The sequence below is a fragment of the Prionailurus viverrinus genome, chromosome C2 (assembly GCF_022837055.1).
Source record: "Prionailurus viverrinus isolate Anna chromosome C2, UM_Priviv_1.0, whole genome shotgun sequence".
In the NCBI taxonomy this organism is placed as follows: domain Eukaryota; kingdom Metazoa; phylum Chordata; class Mammalia; order Carnivora; family Felidae; genus Prionailurus; species Prionailurus viverrinus.
Window position 1 is genome coordinate 5,042,754 of NC_062569.1, and position 17,387 is coordinate 5,060,140.

The 17,387-nt window shown below is 49.7% G+C and overlaps 1 protein-coding gene across 10 annotated transcripts in view; it reads right to left on the bottom strand.

Annotated features, from left to right (window-relative positions):
• The window catches only part of TRANK1 (tetratricopeptide repeat and ankyrin repeat containing 1), a 98,119-nt gene that overhangs the window by 19,941 nt on the left and 60,791 nt on the right, over positions 1–17,387 (bottom strand). For all 10 annotated transcript variants that reach the window (XM_047874469.1, XM_047874474.1, XM_047874472.1 and 7 more), the window contains 5 exons: positions 14,304–17,243; positions 9,800–9,999; positions 9,362–9,499; positions 4,592–4,738; positions 2,249–2,405 (listed from right to left, as the gene is read on the bottom strand). In XM_047874469.1, the coding sequence (XP_047730425.1) occupies positions 2,249–2,405; positions 4,592–4,738; positions 9,362–9,499; positions 9,800–9,999; positions 14,304–17,243 (3,582 nt within the window). The remainder of the gene's footprint in view (positions 1–2,248; positions 2,406–4,591; positions 4,739–9,361; positions 9,500–9,799; positions 10,000–14,303; positions 17,244–17,387) is intronic.

A 17,387-nucleotide genomic window follows, 5' to 3' on the forward strand; every position in this document is an offset into this window, starting at 1 on the left:
CCTGGAGCCTGTTCCGGATTCTGTGTCTCCCTCCCTCTCTGCCCCTCCCCTGCTCTCACTCTGTTTCTCTCTCTCTCTCTCTCTCAAAAATAAATGAACACTAAAAAAAAATCTTTTTTTAAAGCGAAGTCTATTCCTCCTTAAAAGTCCAAAGCCATGTAGCTCTTAGCAAACTCCCACACAGGGGCTTTAGCAAGGAACAAGGTAAGAGTGCTTTACAGTGTTTTCAAATGCCTAGACTTTGCCCTCATGGTAAGCAGCGTGTCGCATCCCCATTGGTGGACGCAGACTATCGCAGCCACCTGCTGTCGGGCCTTTCTGTCGTCACATTAGCCTGCTGGAGACTAGATCACACCCCTCCTGCAGCCCCGGAGCATCACCAGCAGTGGGCAACCCTCTCTGCTGGTTCTGAGCCACAGCTGCAAGAAGGACATGAAAGACTGAATACCAGCACCAGGCCGAGAGGCCAATCTGGGGCTAGAGGGGTCCGGGATCCCCGGGCCCGTGGATGTCAACGGGGGGCAGCAAGGCGGACCTGCCAGCTTCGTTTGAAAGGTGCAAAATCCTTCCCGCCAGCCCTCTGCCATGCCCTGCAGCCGTGAGTGCAAAGACAACTTCGCAGCGTCTTGTCCTGACTCCCCGGGTTCTGCCAGCACCCGGGGGACATTTTACCCTCACAGCAGAGCTCCACAGTAGCTCGGCACAGGGCAATGAACTCTGCCGGCCCATGATGAAGAAACCCAAAAAACCCAGTCACTGCGCTCAGCCCAAGCTCCCCTGCACAGTGGGAACAGATGTTCTCACAGACTTTCCCATGTGCAACTTACGACACAGCAAAGACTGCCCTTTTCTTGTATTCTTCATGCGCCAAGACGGAAAATAAATTGTGATCTGGTTTCATTCTGAATGTTTAAATTAAGGAAAATTGCCTCTCCTGATGATCTCTCATAACAGGTGCCAGAATCTATTTTGAGACCAAAAGGAGTTTGCGCTGCAGCAAAGGCCAAGAACAACCACGGGAGGCCAGCCCACTCGCTCCCTTTTCGTTGAAGAAGTGAAAGCCCGGGGTGAGGCAGTGTGCCTGAACAAGGTCACGTGGCCGCATAGGTAGAAAGTTCTAATGAGAAGCTAGGGTTTTTTAACTCCAAGACTTCAACTTCCCCTGTTACACCTAACCGCCGGGGCCCAGGAATAGAACGTCCCACCCTGGTCCCCAGCTGAGCCATTGGCTGTAACCAGAAATAGTCTCCATAAAACTGGCTGGGAAATGCTCAGGAAATCAGCAGACCTCTGCCCCGTGGCTGAGCCCTGCGCCTCCCCCCATCCTTGGAGAAATTAACTGTGGCCTAGAGGAGCCAACTCAACAGCTAACCCACAAGAAAGACAGCAATTTTCTCCTTTATGAAGGGCTGATTGTTTCTCTGTTAGTTCTCCTACCAGGAGACCTCCATTCCGGTTTTTAATTAGCTAGTCTCTATAAGTTATCACAACAACACACAATATTGGCTTGGCTTTCTCAACACGGCAAACAGCACAGAAGGGAAAAAGTAAAAGGCATCCATATCTACTCAACAACCCACACTCACGTGTCACAGGACCAGAGGAGCCGCCATAAACAGTTCCTCGTTGGAGGACACTTGACACTTAGGTTGTTTTAGATTCTGATAATTACAAATGGTGCTGTGATGAACACTCTCGTGCATAAATTTTTGAGGTTTTATACAGGAATGTTCTAGAATAGTCTCCTAGAACAAGAATTGCTGAGTCACTTTTAAAGCTGCACATTGTTTATTTTGATGGATCTCGCCAATCAGCTGTCCAAAGACCATAGCAATTTGTGTTCCCCCAACAAAGCCTATTTCTTCTCACCCTCGCCCATGACGCTCACTTTTGCTTTTTTTTAAGTAGGCTCCACACCCAACATGGGGCTTGAACTCACGACCCTGAGATCCAGAGTCAGATGCTCTACTGACTGAGCCAGCCAGGTGCCCTCCATGCCCTTCACTTTCAAAGGACCAATAAAAGATCTTCCCTGAAGGAGTTAACCTCCCCCCATCCCATTACAACCACACTTTCCCACATACCTTAGCGGTAAATATGAACGCTCATTTCTCAGAAGAATGTGCAAAGGAAAGAAAGCACGCTCTCAAAAACCTATACGCTGTATAGGTTTCATAGGTATCGTAAGAAGAAGCCAGGGGTAACCGGTTTTGTACCCAACGGCCAGAACAGTTTAAGGAGATCTCACCTTTATTTTCATCTGTCTTCACAACCTGGACAAAATTTCTTCTCATGAAATATTTGAAAGCAGGAGCCCGCTTCTCTGGGTTTTCATCAAAGATCCAGAGGTTGACCCGGGCCCGTGTGATAGCAGTATATAGCTGCTTCAGCTCTCCGTTGAGGAGCTAAATCGAGGACAAAGACAGACAGCCTCTTGTTTAAACCTTCAACGCAATGCACTTCGATGGGCTTACTCATGCGGGTGAAACACAAAAAGCCAACGTAAGTATAGCCCAGGCATGGGCGGGACACGAGGAACTCAACTGTGGGCACAGCACAGGTAAGCAGAGCTCTAACAAGGGAGCACAACACTAGCACGGGACTGCCCTTGGACCTAATGTAATTTTATATTTTGAAATATTTACAGGTGCATAGGGAGTTCCAAAGACAGTGTAGAGAAGTCCCACGCACCTTTCATTCAAGTTTTCCCAATGGTTACATCTTACACAATTACTGTAACTTACTTTTAAAAATTAAGCCACTCATACACGTCTATGACCACTATCATTAGTACAAAATTACTCATGACCTGTGCCACGCTTGAGGGCTACAGATATAAGGGTATTATGATTTGAGCATGGAGAAGGCCTACTTAATTAAATAATGCACATTTCAAGACAAGAGCCGATTTGTGGCTACCTAGAGGTTTGCATAGCTTGGCAGTGATCTAACTTCTAATTCTGCAGTGCCTGATGACTGCTACTCTGTTTGTTTGTTTTGCACTTTGTATGAGACGTTAAACTAGGGCAGGAGTTTCGCCCAAAATTTTTGGTTTTGCTGGTTCAATTTTCTGTGATGTTGCCCTTACTCTCTTGAGGCCCCATCAACCTCCCCCAGTCAAAAACTCTGCAGAACTGTTCAGGTTTAGCCTCTTTCTCAGTGAGGTAGCTGGGGTGTAGGGAAGGGGAAGCCAGGTCCCTTAACAGTATACGTGTGCAAAATCTGCCACCCCAAAATGTGGATTACCATCTCTTTGGCATGTGGATTATTATTATTCTTTTTGAGAGAGAGACAAAGAGAGAGGGCATAGTGAGCGAGAGGCAGAGAGAGAGGGAGGGAAAGAAAGAGAGAGAAGCAGGACTCACCCAAAGCAGGGCTCGTGCTCACCCGACATTGGACTCGAACTCACAAACTGTGAGATCATGACCTGAGCTGAAGTCAGATGCTTAATGACTGAGCCAGCCAGGCACCCTGGGCCAATTATTTTTAAGAAACGAAAGGCTCAGGAAGAAACTTTGACCTTCTCCCTGACTGCCTAAAAGAATGTAGACAGAGGACCTGCTCCAGGAAGGCGCCCATCACCACAGACAAGTACAGTATAATATGAACTAGGGGTGGTAAACAGGAACAATGATAGCAAACTGTGTAAATTCCTTTCTGTGTCCCATTGTTTCTGGATGACCTAGCAAACATTTGCTTACCAAACGTTTATCTTTTTCATCTTCTTGTGAATTACTTTCTTTCCCTTTGAAGCCCTAAAGCCCTACCCCCTTCTCCCTGGTTCAGGGTGACGTATACACCTTATTTTGCTTGTTTTTGGAATCTCAGGTCTATGTCGATTTGCTGTACATACATAATTAAGTTTTGTTGTCTTCTGTTAATCTGTCTCGTGTCAATCTAATTTTTAGACCAACTAGAAGATAGAAGAATCCTCAAATGTAGAGAAAAATTTTCCTCCCCAACAACAGTTAAGGCTGGTATACAAGTCTCTATTAACTATTGCCCTGCATTTCACATCTGAGTTCCCTGTCGGCAACATCAAAATTTCCAAAGAGAGCTGAATTCCAGAGATGGATAGAAAGAACAAGCCTCGGGGCGCCTGGGTGGCGCAGTCGGTTGAGCGTCCGACTTCAGCCAGGTCACGATCTCGCGGTCCGTGAGTTCGAGCCCCGCGTCGGGCTCTGGGCTGATGGCTCAGAGCCTGGAGCCTGTTTCTGATTCTGTGTCTCCCTCTCTCTCTGCCCCTCCCCCGTTCATGCTCTGTCTCGCTCTGTCCCAAAAATAAATAAACGTTGAAAAAAAAAAATTTAAAAAAAAAAAAAAAAAAAAAAAAAAAAGAAAGAAAGAACAAGCCTCCCCCTTCCACGTTCAAGACAGTGCCCCACCCACCAAGCCCCACTCTCTGCTGAGAAAAGAGAGTTTGCCAACACTGAGATCCCTGCCATGCCCACTCCCACCCTCCACTCGCCATTGCTGACATACGAAAAAACCAGTCAAGTACCAGACTCTGTTTTCAACCTCGTCTTCTCATCCAAACCTTGTTTACTGCCTCCCCATCAAACCGGCGTGTGGACAAATGGCAGAAAATCACCTTGTACATTTCTGGATTCATCACAACAGACCGACCCTGAGAGGAGCTGGGTTTCTCCAGGGGCACTTCAATCAGTGGCCGGTTTTCCTGTCTGGAGTCAGATGATGAAGGTGTAAATGAGGAAATGATCTTCCATTCCTTGTAAGCCTGAACAACAAGGACAAATTAGAGACCAAGAGAATATGCTTTTGAACTGTACACACAGCTTCATGGTGAATGAAGCCCCCTTTTCCTGGCTTGGGGCCCTCAGCCCCAGCTGTGAGGAGGCGGCCATCCTATGGCCTCAGTTGGGGGGACCTCAGGTTGCACAGGCAGGGAACGGGGAAGCCACCATGAAAACTCCCCCGGACACTTGGCCAAGACAGCTGAGAAGCCAGGCACACGTGCCCACTTCCAGAAGGAATGCTAAGCACCCAGGAAGTTTCTTGTTTCCGTAATTTCAGCAAGCAGTACGGAGGGAGGAATCCATGTCCTTCACCCCTTTTCACAACGTGTTAGAGATGCCACTTAGTGTCAGCTGTTAAGACATATATGACAACATTTCTAACTAAACTATTCAAGCAAAGATGGAACGACATTCAGGAACTGTGGACACAGTAGAATGATGTCAGAAAGAACATATTTATATCTCAGTTCTTTCTCTTCTCAGCTATGTGACCTCAGACAAATTGTTTATTTGCTTCCGCTGGTCTCCTACTCCTGCTCTGAAAAATGGGGGTGATAGAACTACCCAAGTTTGGGGGGAAATAAAAGGAGATCATCAATGTCAAGTGTCTAATAATACGATGCTTGACAAGGAGTTGATATTTTAGCCACACGTGCCTTTATCCCAATTCATACCACAAAGTGACTACGTAGACCAGAAGTTGGCAAGTTTTTTCTCTAAACGGTCAGGTGATAAATATTTTAGGTTTTGCGGGCCATGTGGCCTCTGTCACCACTACTCAACTCTGCCTTCATGATGCAAAACCAGCCAGAGTCAATTATGTAGATGTATGGGCATGGTGTGTTCCAATAAAACATTGTTTTCCAACACTAAAACTGAATTGAATGTGATTTCCATGTGTCATGTCATATTATTTTCCTTGGATTTTCTTTCTAACCATTTAAAAATGTAAAAACCACTGTTAGGCCACAGGCGGTACAAAAGTAGACAGTAGGCTGGATTTGGCCCTCACGGCTGGCAGACCGTGGCGAAGCTAAAGTGCCCAGAATACATGCCGGACGTAGAGGGCAGAATTCCCATGAAATTTCAGATTTCAGACTTTACTGCGTCTTGGGAAAGTGGCTAGTTAACTGTCCCTAGCCTTTACCTTTTCCATTTATAAAATGGTGCTACCCAACGTGGATGGAACTGGAGAGTGTTGTGCTAAGTGAAATAAGTCATACAGAGAAAGACAGATAACACAGGTTTTCACTCTTATGTGGCTCCTGAGAAACTTAACAGAAGACCAGAGGGAGGGGAAGGAAAAAAAAAAAGTTAGAGAGGGAAGGAGGCAAATCATAAGAGACTCTGAAAAACTGAGAATAAACTGAGGGTGGATGGGGGTGGGAGCGAGGGGAGGGTGGGTGATGGGTATTGAGGAGGGCACCTTTTGGGAGGAGCACTGGGTGTTGTAAGGAAACCAATTTGACAATAAATTTCATATTAAATAATAATAATAATAATAATAATAAATAAAAATTCATCCTTTGACAATAAATAAATAAATAAATAAATAAATAAATAACATGATGCTACCTTCTCAAGAACCATGAAAACATGAAGCAGAGTACGGCTCATGACGTCCCTCAAGTCACTCCAGGACTTACGCTATAGAAGTATTAGGGTAAATGCTTTATACGCTGCCTACTACGTAAAAATGGTCACGCTACTAACCAATTGCGAGATGAATCACCACGCTCTGAACAAGATGTGAATCATGTAATCATTTGAGTGGTTGGAAGTTAAAAAAAAAAAAAAAAAAAGCCTTCCGGACGTACTTATGACTATGGGCCTTACAGAGCCGCTCACGGTCGCTGAATTGTGTGCCGACGAAGGCAGGCAAAAGACACAAGTGTTCTGACATTTGCGAGGCTCTCCTGGGGGACAGCGCGAGGAGCAGACCGGCTGACCTTAGAAGGGCTTGTGAAGCGCCAGCGTATTTTAAAACCGCTGAATGAGGAGCAAAGCCACTCATCGGGCACGTGACTAACCTGCCTCCAGCAATAAAACACACTTTACTTTCAAGACAGGGCCTTTGAGGAGTGAGCACGTGTCTTTGTGGCAAGAATCCAGGCCTCCAGCACCTCTGAGCATCAAAGAAGCAGGATTTAACTCTTCCAGCTCCTTCTACTGGGATTGAGAATTGGGGAGGCCAAAGGTGGGCCTGTTCTCTAAGTGATTAACCCATAAAATCTGTGGTTTCCAAAGTCCCTCCCGTCCTCTTCACAGGCCAGTGTGAAGGAAAGGAGTCCCCACGGGGGCAGAGTGAACGGCAGGCACCCTTCCAAGTCCCCACAGGGGGAGAGTGTGGGGGGGACTGGAGAACGACTGCTGCTCCCCCCAGTTGAGGCCAGATCCTAGAAGAGAAGGGTTTGGTGTAACCATTCTTGGTCCCTTTCCCGTCTCAGAAGACGGCCCTGGCACCTACAGTTGAACAGGTCACAACAAATCCTCCAGACAGAAGACTCACAAACGAGGGCAACAAGAACTCCCCACCCCCACAAACACATGCTCAAAGAGAGTGTCTGCCAGAAACACAAACTGGGGTAGAAGAAGAGGCCAGGGATGGAGAGGGGAACTCTCCACGGTCGCCCGTATCAAAACACCATTGCTCTGCAGCAGCCTTCAGCCAGTCACCCCGAAGGAAACCCCACATGAGGAGCCAGACTACAGGCGACTGAAGACTTAAGTGATCCCTGTCTTTCCTCTGCTTTAATTAAAGCATTTCCTCTCATTTAGAAATGAGACGTTGGTTGGGCTTGAGTTTGTCCGTGATAACAGGGGGTGTGCTCTGTGCCGGGGAAGGCATGGTTATATCCCCCGGGAACGGAGAGGCACCCCATCAGAAGCCGTTTTAGAAATCTTATCACATGCACAGATGAAGTGGCGGTTACCAAAAGATTCCATTTGGGATTATTTTCATTTCATGCGACAAACGGAGCCATTGGTGGGAGCACAGGGCCAAGATGTCTTTGCCTTTGTCATTTCCAGGATCAAGGCGAGACAGGATAACTGGATTTTTCTCTCACAAGTAGAACCGACCACAAGTTACAGATCCGTAAGCCCACAGCTCCTCAGGCTTCTTACTGGCACAAGCATACAGCCGGCACTTAATAAAGGACAGGAACAACAAAGTCTTACCCCTTCCTCTTTCAGCAGAGCCTCGGTCCAACCATGACCAATGGACGTATTATGAGAAGAAAAGTTAGTCCTCAGAGATTAAAAATGGTTCCAGGGTCAATGAGAGTGCATCTGATTGCCTTAGCAAAAGTCAATAGAAAAAGAATGCACTTAAGGTCTGGCAATGTCATACTCATCGTGGAAGATTCTGGAAGCCCATTTGCATGCGGGGCTTTAAAAGGAAAGGAGTACAGAGGAAAGATCTCGAGACTCAGAACTGAAAGCATCTGAGTTGGTCTCCGAGCTCTGGCACCTACATCATGACTATTTTCCCACAACCCTCAGCTCTATCTGTAGAATGAGGGTGATGAAAATACACACAACCTCAGAGGGTTAGAGGAGGATAACGGGAAACAAGGCCTTCAAAAAGTACTTCATAAGCCGTAAAGTACCCATAGCAATATTAGTCCTAGGTACCATCAAGGCAATCATATTTTTTAAAAGACCGGAAAGAAAACACGAAGGACCCCATGTGAACGGTCAGTTCCGGGACAGATTTTAAGGTGTCAAGGCTAACAGTGCTCCTAAATCAAGTACGAAAAACAGCCCCTTCAAGCATGCACGTGTGTAGTGGGAAGTCTGCACCAGGGACAAGGACACAGCCAGCTACGTCCCCAGAGGAGACCCCACAGCACAGTCGGCATCCAGCCTGAGCCCCCATCAAAAGAGAGTGGTGAAGAGAAACCAGCGGCTCGAGTTGGTGACTCTACCCACAGTGTGCTGAGCTTGGGAAGAAAGACCCTCCCAAGGACTCGGGAGCCAAGTCAAAGCAGCGGGCTGGCACGGAGGTCACTGGGGGTCAACCCAGGGACTCTTTCACCGCCATCGTCTACATGGGCTGCAAGCAGTGGTGAAGCCATGCCAGAAGGGAGCTCCCAGGCGGGGCAGCTGTCCTCATCCCCCACATTACCTGATGCAGTGGGCAGGAACCAAGCCTCATTTGTCTTCCCGGAGTTTTCTCTTTCTATGAACTGAACTTGCCCAGTTCTGTCCTCATAGGGTGGACACTGCTAACCTTGCCTTCCTTTGTAAGGCTCTCCTTAGAGCTCACTCCAACTGGAGCATCCTTGGGAGTCAAGGATAACAGAGCTAGTGAAAACTGGAAGCTGGCGCTTGGGTACCAGGCACTCATAAGAAGATGAATACAAGAGAGTAGGGCAGGGCGAACCAGCCGACGACACACTAGAAAACCACCCGCAGTCATTGACAAAACCCGTATCCAAACACAACAAGCACCCCCCGCCACCAAATGGATGATGCTCTAAAACGGAAACCAGTACCTGTGACAGACTCACTTCTACTCAGCTCCAAGTTGCGTCTCCCAGAGCGGAAGCCCAGCTCATACATACGCATGCACAGCGTGAACAGAATTCACTATGACATACCTCAGAATCAGTAAAAAAGTTGTAAAGGAGCACGTCGTCAAATTCCAAGCCTTTGGCTTCATAAATGGTGAGCACAAGTGCTAACCCCAGCTCTTCTGGAATTTTCTCCTTTGCCACTTCATTAGCTACAAGGATTACCTGGGGAGGGAGGGGAGGAGAAGAAGAAGGTAGGAAAGGAAAACACCATCAAATTCTACAAAGAGAAATCTGGTAAAAGCTCACTCTATTTCTGTGGGAGGCAAGTAACGTCTTTAAACGAGAAGTGGCCGGCAAGGGATTGGCCAACCAGGCTAGCCGTTCACTCGCCCATCTCTGACACTCACCCATTCAGGAAGAGGGGCTATTGAATTCTACACTGTGGAATAATTCGGCCTCCCGAACCTTTTCTCAACTGCACACTGCTTTTTATTTCACGACACACATTCCCCAGAAGCTCACCTGGTGGGCCCCAAATTCAATGGGCTGGGTTTTCCTTTTGTTCCCTCGGAGCAAAATTGCCAAGTCGCTTACACTGCAAGACTCCAGGACAGTTGGTTTGGGCCCATCAAAGAGGCCAGAGTCCCTGGGGAGGCGATCAAAAGATTCTGGGAAATAGAACTGAAGTAAATCCACCACTCCAGATGCCAGATTAAGGATTCCTGACATAAAAGAGAAAACACATGTCACATAATGAACAACACAACAACATGACTGGGTTTTTTTCTGTTTTTGTGTGTGTGCGTGTGTGCGCGCGTGTGTGTGTGTGTGTGTGTGTGTGTGTGTGGTTTTGTCCTGAGAAGCAGCATTGGCCCTGAGAGTATGGATCACTGCAAGCCAATTTCCGGTTCCCATTAGGTTACCACTTTGGCCCTGTGCGGAATCACTCTGGGGACAGGGGATGAAGGCAGAGACGCGCTGCTAAGGTGTTGTGGGATCTCATCCTCGACCTACATTCATATTAGAGAAAAACACCTCATAAAGAAATGTCGAGGCAGAAATGCAATTTGAACAATCAGTGTTGTTAGGATGCTAATATAAGGGGCTGGTATAGATGGTGAGGAAACAACAATGATTCTGACCCTTGGAGCTTGGAGCACTGGAAATGTTGCCATGGTAACTGCAGTGCTGGATGTTAGCTGGGGGCAGCAGCCAAGGCCTCCATCACCTTTCCACCACATTTATACCCAGCCGAGATAGGACTAAGCTGGAGAGAGGGTTTTGTGAAGAGCTTTCTCCCTGGGACCCATTTCTCACTAAGCTCCTGTCATGTCTTGTCCTGTCTTGTCTTGTCCTATCTTAGCCGGTCAGCTGGCTGAACACTACGGCACAACAAACACCTTCATAAAATTATCTCATTTAATCCTCAGGACTGCCCAGTGAGAGAGACCAGACAATCCCACCTTTATGAGCAGAGACTCCCAGGTCCAAGAAGTTAGCAAACCCCTCCAAGTGACAGGATTTGAAGCTGAATTGAACACAGATCATCTTGGGTCTCTCCGCTGTTCACAGGGGCCACGTGTCCTTTGCCTAACACCAGATAGAATACTACGTCCTTGGTAAAACGCCACGAAATGGGCATACGTGTCCCAATTGCTATCATCACCAAATAATAAGGAGAACTTTCACTATCCAATAGTAATATTACTAGATGTATACGGTGAGACCACAAGTGGAAACTACTGAGTCAAAGCAAATCAGCCGCTACTGAGGCTCCCTCCCCCTTAAGAGCTAGCAAAGGCCAGAGATCCATACTCATGCGAGCAGCAGAAAAGGGCAGGGAAGTGTTCACTGCAGTGATAAATGGGCACCCACTTCAATGCCTTCTAGAGAAACTTAAGCGAGCACACCCAAAGAATAAAAGATGGTTCCACCGTAGAAAGGAATGAAATTCTGGCACATCCTCCAACACGGAGGACCCTGGAAAACACTACACTAATCACGTAGCCAAGGCCACATACTGGACGATTCCTATGACATGAAATGTCCAGAACAGGCAAATCCAGAGATAGAAAATAGATTAGTGGTTTCCAGAGGAGGGAGGGTGAGGGGAACGGGGAGTCACTGCTAATGGTACAGGCTTTCTTTCTGGGGTGATGAGCGACAATGTTCTGGAATTAGATGTTGGTGACGGTTGCACAACCTCGTGTATATATTAAAACAACTAACTTCCGTATTTTTAACAAGTGAATGGGGGAGCACCTGGGTGGCTCAGTCGGTTAAGCATGTGACTCCGGCTCAGGGCATGATCTCACAGTTCGTGGGTTCGAGCCCCACGTCGGGCTCTGTGCTGACAGCTCAGACCCTGGAACCTGCTTCGGATTCTGTGTCTCCCTCTCTCTCTGCCCTCCCCCTCTCACACTCTGTCTCTCTCCCTCTCTCTCAAAAATAAGTAAACATTAAACAAATTTTTTAATAAAAAAATAAATGAACAGGTGAATGCTGCACTACATGAATCTCAATTTTAAAAAAGAGTACAGCATAAGGGAAAATATTCACTAAACACAGTGTATATTCACCACATAATCAATACATACATGTGCATGATAAATGCATATCATGTATATTTTCAAATTTTTTTTAACGTTTATTTATTTTTGGGACAGAGAGAGACACAGCATGAACAGGGGAGGGGCAGAGAGAGAGGGAGACACAGAATCGGAAGCAGGCTCCAGGCTCCGAGCTGTCGGCACAGAGCCTGACACGGGGCTCAAACCCACTGACCGCGAGGTAGTGACCTGAGCTGAAGTCGGACGCCCAACCGACTGAGCCACCCAGGTGCCCCTAATGTATATTTTTAAAAGATCCAAAGGAAATGAAACAAAATATTAGCAGTGAGCGGCCCTACAGGTAACTTGTAATTTTTTTTTTGAACATTTTCTGTGTTTCACAAAGTCTCTATATCTAGTACATCTTATCTGGGCTTTTCCTGGTTCTATAACCAGAAACGTATACACACAGTCTTCCCTCCATCCCAAGAGAGGAGGTGGGAGGTGGGGTCTATGTAGTCGCTGTCCTCACGGGTTACTTAGCCAGAGTAACCAGAACTGGTCCCAGGAACAACTCCCCCTGCCAGGCTCTACCATGCCAACCATAAAGGCTGTTGGCCCCGGACCAGCAGCGCCGAACCAGGGGGTCGACCAGAATGAGGAGCTCATTCAACTACTCGTGCCAGATCCTGCCACTGGAGCCACTCCCTGGGGACGAAAGGAGGGAGTCATTCAGTCCGCACACAGTGCCAGGCAGGGTAGGAGCTCTGTAAATGATTCCTGAATGGATGAAAAAGGGTCAGCGCTCTCTTTCCTACGAAGAGCGTAAACTACTTTGTGCCAGCTCTTCCTACACAACCCAAGTCTCAGGGATAAGACCCCAGAAGAACAAGAAGTTGAACTGCTCAGGCCCAGCCAGGTCCCACAATTCAAATACAACATCTGTGAGGTCTTCTGGAGCCCGGGAAGCTGGGCTGAGTTCTGTGGCGTCCCCTGCACTCTGGGAGGCCACCTGCCCTCCGATCATTTTCTGACTCCTTGGCTGAACAAATCAGAATGTCAATCTAATTTCACAGTGTGTGTGTGTGTGTGTGTGTGTGTGTGTGTGTGTGTGTGAATGCACATGTCTATGTGTATGTGTGGTATGCATGTATTTTCTCTTTCCACCAATCCAAAGCCAATCTGAGATGCATCTAGAAAAAGAGCATCTATCAAATCCTACAAGAAACATCAGACGTAAATGGTGAAATATGAGAAATGGTCCCATTAACTTCAGAAATAACAGGCATCTGTTATAACGTCTCCAAAATCTAGTACATCTTATGTGGACTTTAACAGATACCTGTTAAAGCTACTACTTAAGATCCTAACCAATGAAATTCTGAACAAATCCGTAAGAAAAACAACTCATTAAAAAGGCGGGCACAGGAGAGCAGACGATTCACAGAACACCGAGTAGCCAGTGAACGCAGGAAAGGATGCCACATCTCAGGACAATGGAAATTCAAACCGTACCAGATGTCATTTCACACCTACCCCAGGAGCAAAGCAAGAGGCTATAACACAGAGCCAGAGAGATCTGCTCAGGAAGGTTCACTCCGGGATCACAGTGAAAAACTGCCACCAGCCTAATGCCCGTTACTGGAAAATGAGTAAGAAATCGTGGTACAGCCATAAAACAGGACGCTGACAGGAGTCACGACTGCAGGAACTAGAGCTCCACATTGTCAATATGCAGAAATCTCAAAACATAGCACGAAGCAAAAATGCAAAGTGGCAGGAAGGTATGTCTGGCACGATGCCATCAGATGAAGTCTCTAAGCGTGTAAAACGATACTCTCTTGTTCACGGACACATGCAGGACACAGGGGGGTGAACGTGCGAGCATTCTATAAACCATAAAGGAAGGACTGCAGCGCGGATGTCGTGTTATTCGAACCCTCCGCCCCTTGGTGTTCTCTGTCAAATGGGAAGGATGCCTAACCGGCAGGGTTTTTGCGAGGATCGAGTGCAGGTGCTCTGCATCAGCGGCCTGGCGCCAGGAAGGGGCACAACTGAGGTTCAAGTTAAAAGCACCTGAGTGTGTGCTATTCCGACTGCCTCCTAGCCCTCTCTTTTGGCTTCTCCTGGAGAGAAGTGCCGCTTTGGGGATTAGTAACTGGCCATCGGCATATTGCCGTATATGGCACGAGCTCCTGCTTGCCAAGCGTTTTAGCAGACGTTCTCAAGCACTTTCAGTGCTCCCCTGGAATGTTCTCACGCCATGGCAAGGTCCCTAGGATGCACCTTCCACTCGGCCGCAGCTTGAATTATCAGCCCAAGGATGAGCGGCAGCCGAAACCACAGGATCTCTCGTTCACGGGCCCATTTCCTCACAGACTCCAAGATATTCCCCTCACTCCAGCTACCAAAGCCCAGCAGTGCCAGGCCAGCGCCCAGGCACCTCCCCTGCGGGCAGGCACGAAGCCCGGACATACCCGAATGGGACCTGTAATTCTGGTACAGCTGGTGGAGCCTCTTGGGCTTCCGGACGGCACACTGCTTGTCCGTGGTGCTTTTGCTGGCGTAGTGGAACAGAGAGCGCAGGTCGCTGAAGCGGAAGGCCACCCCCTTCATGATGCTCTGGGCCGTGTCCCCCGTGAGGAACATGGCGTTGGGGTCATTGATGCATTTCATCAGCAGCGCCAGCTCGGCTTGAGTGAAGTCCTGAATCTCATCGCCATAGAGCTCGTGGATGGACCACGGGAGCACCTTGACCTTCGACAGCCTCCGGGACAGGTTGTACAGAACGTCTTCTTCGTCGAAATAACCTTTCTGAGACCTGATCTGCTGGTACAGGCAGAAGAGACTGTAGATCTCGCTCCGGTCTTCCTGGAAATTGGGGCACCGCTTCCTCCCTAATTTCTTATATGCTTCTTCTGTGAGTCTCCCCTGCGGGCAGCTGAGGGCCTCAAAGGACCCCTTCAGAAAAGATTTGATCTCTTTCCAAATCAGTGCAGGGTTGTAGGAGGTTTTCCCTTTGATCATTTTGGGCCATATTTCATTGGCGAACACCTCAAATGTCACATACACCCGGGGGTCACTGTCGCACGGACGCGTTTCCGCCGCCCTCTCCTCCTCACCATTGTCGCCGTCCGCCTCGGCCTCCTCCTCCTCCTCCTGCCAGTTGGGGATGGTCACCTCCTCCTGTGTGGACCATCCCACGATGCTTCTTTTCAAGCTGCCGTCTTCGTTTCTCAGAAAAAATGGTTTGGGCAGAGAAGCATCCAGCAGGAGGAGCAGCTGCTTAGAAGTGACAAACAGAGGAAAGTTCTCGTCCCTCAGGTCCTGGAGTTTGTGGACGTTGGGTTCCGGGGGTCTGTAGTGACTGGTGGCCTTGGTAGACTTGGAAAGCTCGATGAAATTCCGCTGTACCTCCCGGCACAGGACGTGGTTCTTGGTCACGAAGATCTGATGTAAATGCTCCAGCTGGCGGAGATGCTCCGGGGTGTGCGCTTCGGCCCCCCGGCCAGGCCCCCCCGGCTCCCCGCCGGGCGCCCCCGCACGGGCTTCAGGGTCCTGCTCCTCGTCTGTGCCGTCCACGGCTTCCACCTCCCGGGAGCCCTCCGCTTCCTCCTCCTCCTCCTCTTCCTCCTCCTCCCCCTCCCCTTCCTCCTCCTCCTCTTCCTCTTCCTCCGCACCTGGACCCTCCTTTCCGGGGTCTACTTCCAGCCTTCTCTTCAGCCACATCTGTCTGGTCAGCAGCGGGCTTCCCGCCTGCCCAGCCTTTTCCCAGTAACCGTGGAAATTCTTCCACAGCCGGTACAGGCAGCAAGTTGTCTTCCCGGTGCCGCTGCGGCCGATGAGGATGATGGGCTCCAGCGGCCTGGGGTTGAGGCCGATCACGGCATGCTCGAGTTCGCCCACCCGGAAGGGGTACTCCACCGTGGCCGCCGTGTCGTTGAGGATGTTGAAGGCCATGCTGGTGCTGAAGCTGTGGAACTTCATGATGTTGTACTCGGTCTCCGCCGCGCTGGCGGGCGGGAAGTACTCGGGGTCCGCGTGCCCCCGGCTCTTCTCGGCCTCCGTGTCTTCCACGTAGCAGCGGGGTATGCGCTTGAGGACCTTCACGTTGGCCGACACCTGGCCTTGGTGGATGCCCTTCAGCTTCTTCCGCAGGACGCAGGACTGGCCCCGGTTATAGGCGCTGCAGATGGCCCTGATGGAGTCCGACAGCTTGCAGTGGTCCAAGACGATGTCCCAGATCCGGATGATTTCTGTGTAGACCCGACCCGACTTCTCCGGGCAGTGCAGGGTCTGCTCCGTGGTGATGACCTTCTCCGGGTTCTCGCTGCATCGAGGGGAGAAGTCGATGGCCAGCTCCCAGAGCATCCGGGCCCCCTTGTCCAGCTTGGCCTCGAAGAGCCGGATGCTTCCTTTCAGATGTTTCAGCCGCTTCTGGAGGCCTTGGGTCCACTCGCCGTTCCCCAGCTGCTGGATGGCTAGGATGACTTTCTTCTTCATGACCTTAGTCATTACCTTACTGGACAGCTTCTTCAGCATTTCCGAAGTGCACTCGATCTCCCATGTCATGTTCTCGAAGTCCTGGAGGCAGGCCTCGATCTCCTGCGTGCTCCAGCTGTCCAGATCGTCACTGCCTTCTCTCCCTCTGTGGCCAGCGGGAACGAGCCGCGAGGCCCCGAGGCCCGCCTGAGCAACTCCACCCCCTGCCTCGAGGATGGTGTGGCTGTTCCCACTGGAGTCAGAGCCTCGCGCCCCCAGGGCTCGCTGCAGCTCGTCCTTCTTTACCTCCCTACCAGCTCCTGTCTCCAGAGGCTCAGAGCCCTGAGAAGAGTCCTCTGGGAGGGACGGATTCGGTTCAAGCTGCTGAATTAAACCCGTGATGTCCCGCACCAGCCGGTCTCTCAGAGAGCAGGGCCTGACGGCCCCCCGCTCCTGCCTCGTTGCCTGTGCATCCGGGAGAGTCTCCCAGCTGTCGGGGACCACAGCTCCTTTGGGCAGGGTCCTGGCGTTGATGCTGCACGACAGAGACTTGGATGAACCCTGGGACCTGAGCTGAGACGTGTGACCGGGGGCGGCGGGCCTCGGGAGCCTCCCCGGGTGGGCGGCAGAGTCCTGCCGGCTCCTGTGCCTGGACTCCGCCAGAGCTTTGTTCCAGGCCAAGAGCAGGGCATCGTTCTTCTTGATCCGGTGCCGCACGTCTTTGCCTTCTTTGTTCTTCAGGTTGAAGTTGATGTCAAACTTCACCAGCAGGTCTATTAGCTTCTTCATGCGCTTCAGCATGCCCTTCTGGAAGAGGATGTGCATCAGCGTGTTGCCGTTGCTGTCCTGGGTGTTGGGGTTGAGGTAGCAAAATTCAGCGGGGTTGGACCAGAAGAGATCCAGCAGGTGGCTGAGGAAGTTAAAACCGATGTCAGCTGAAAGACACAAACCAAACCCTGTGAGTGCTCCGTCGCTCTCCCCAGGGCACGGAGACCCCGGGATTGGGAGAGACGCCAGCCAGGGGCATCTCAGAGCACGAAACTTCCCCCAAGTACTTGACAGCCCAGGGGTTCACAAGC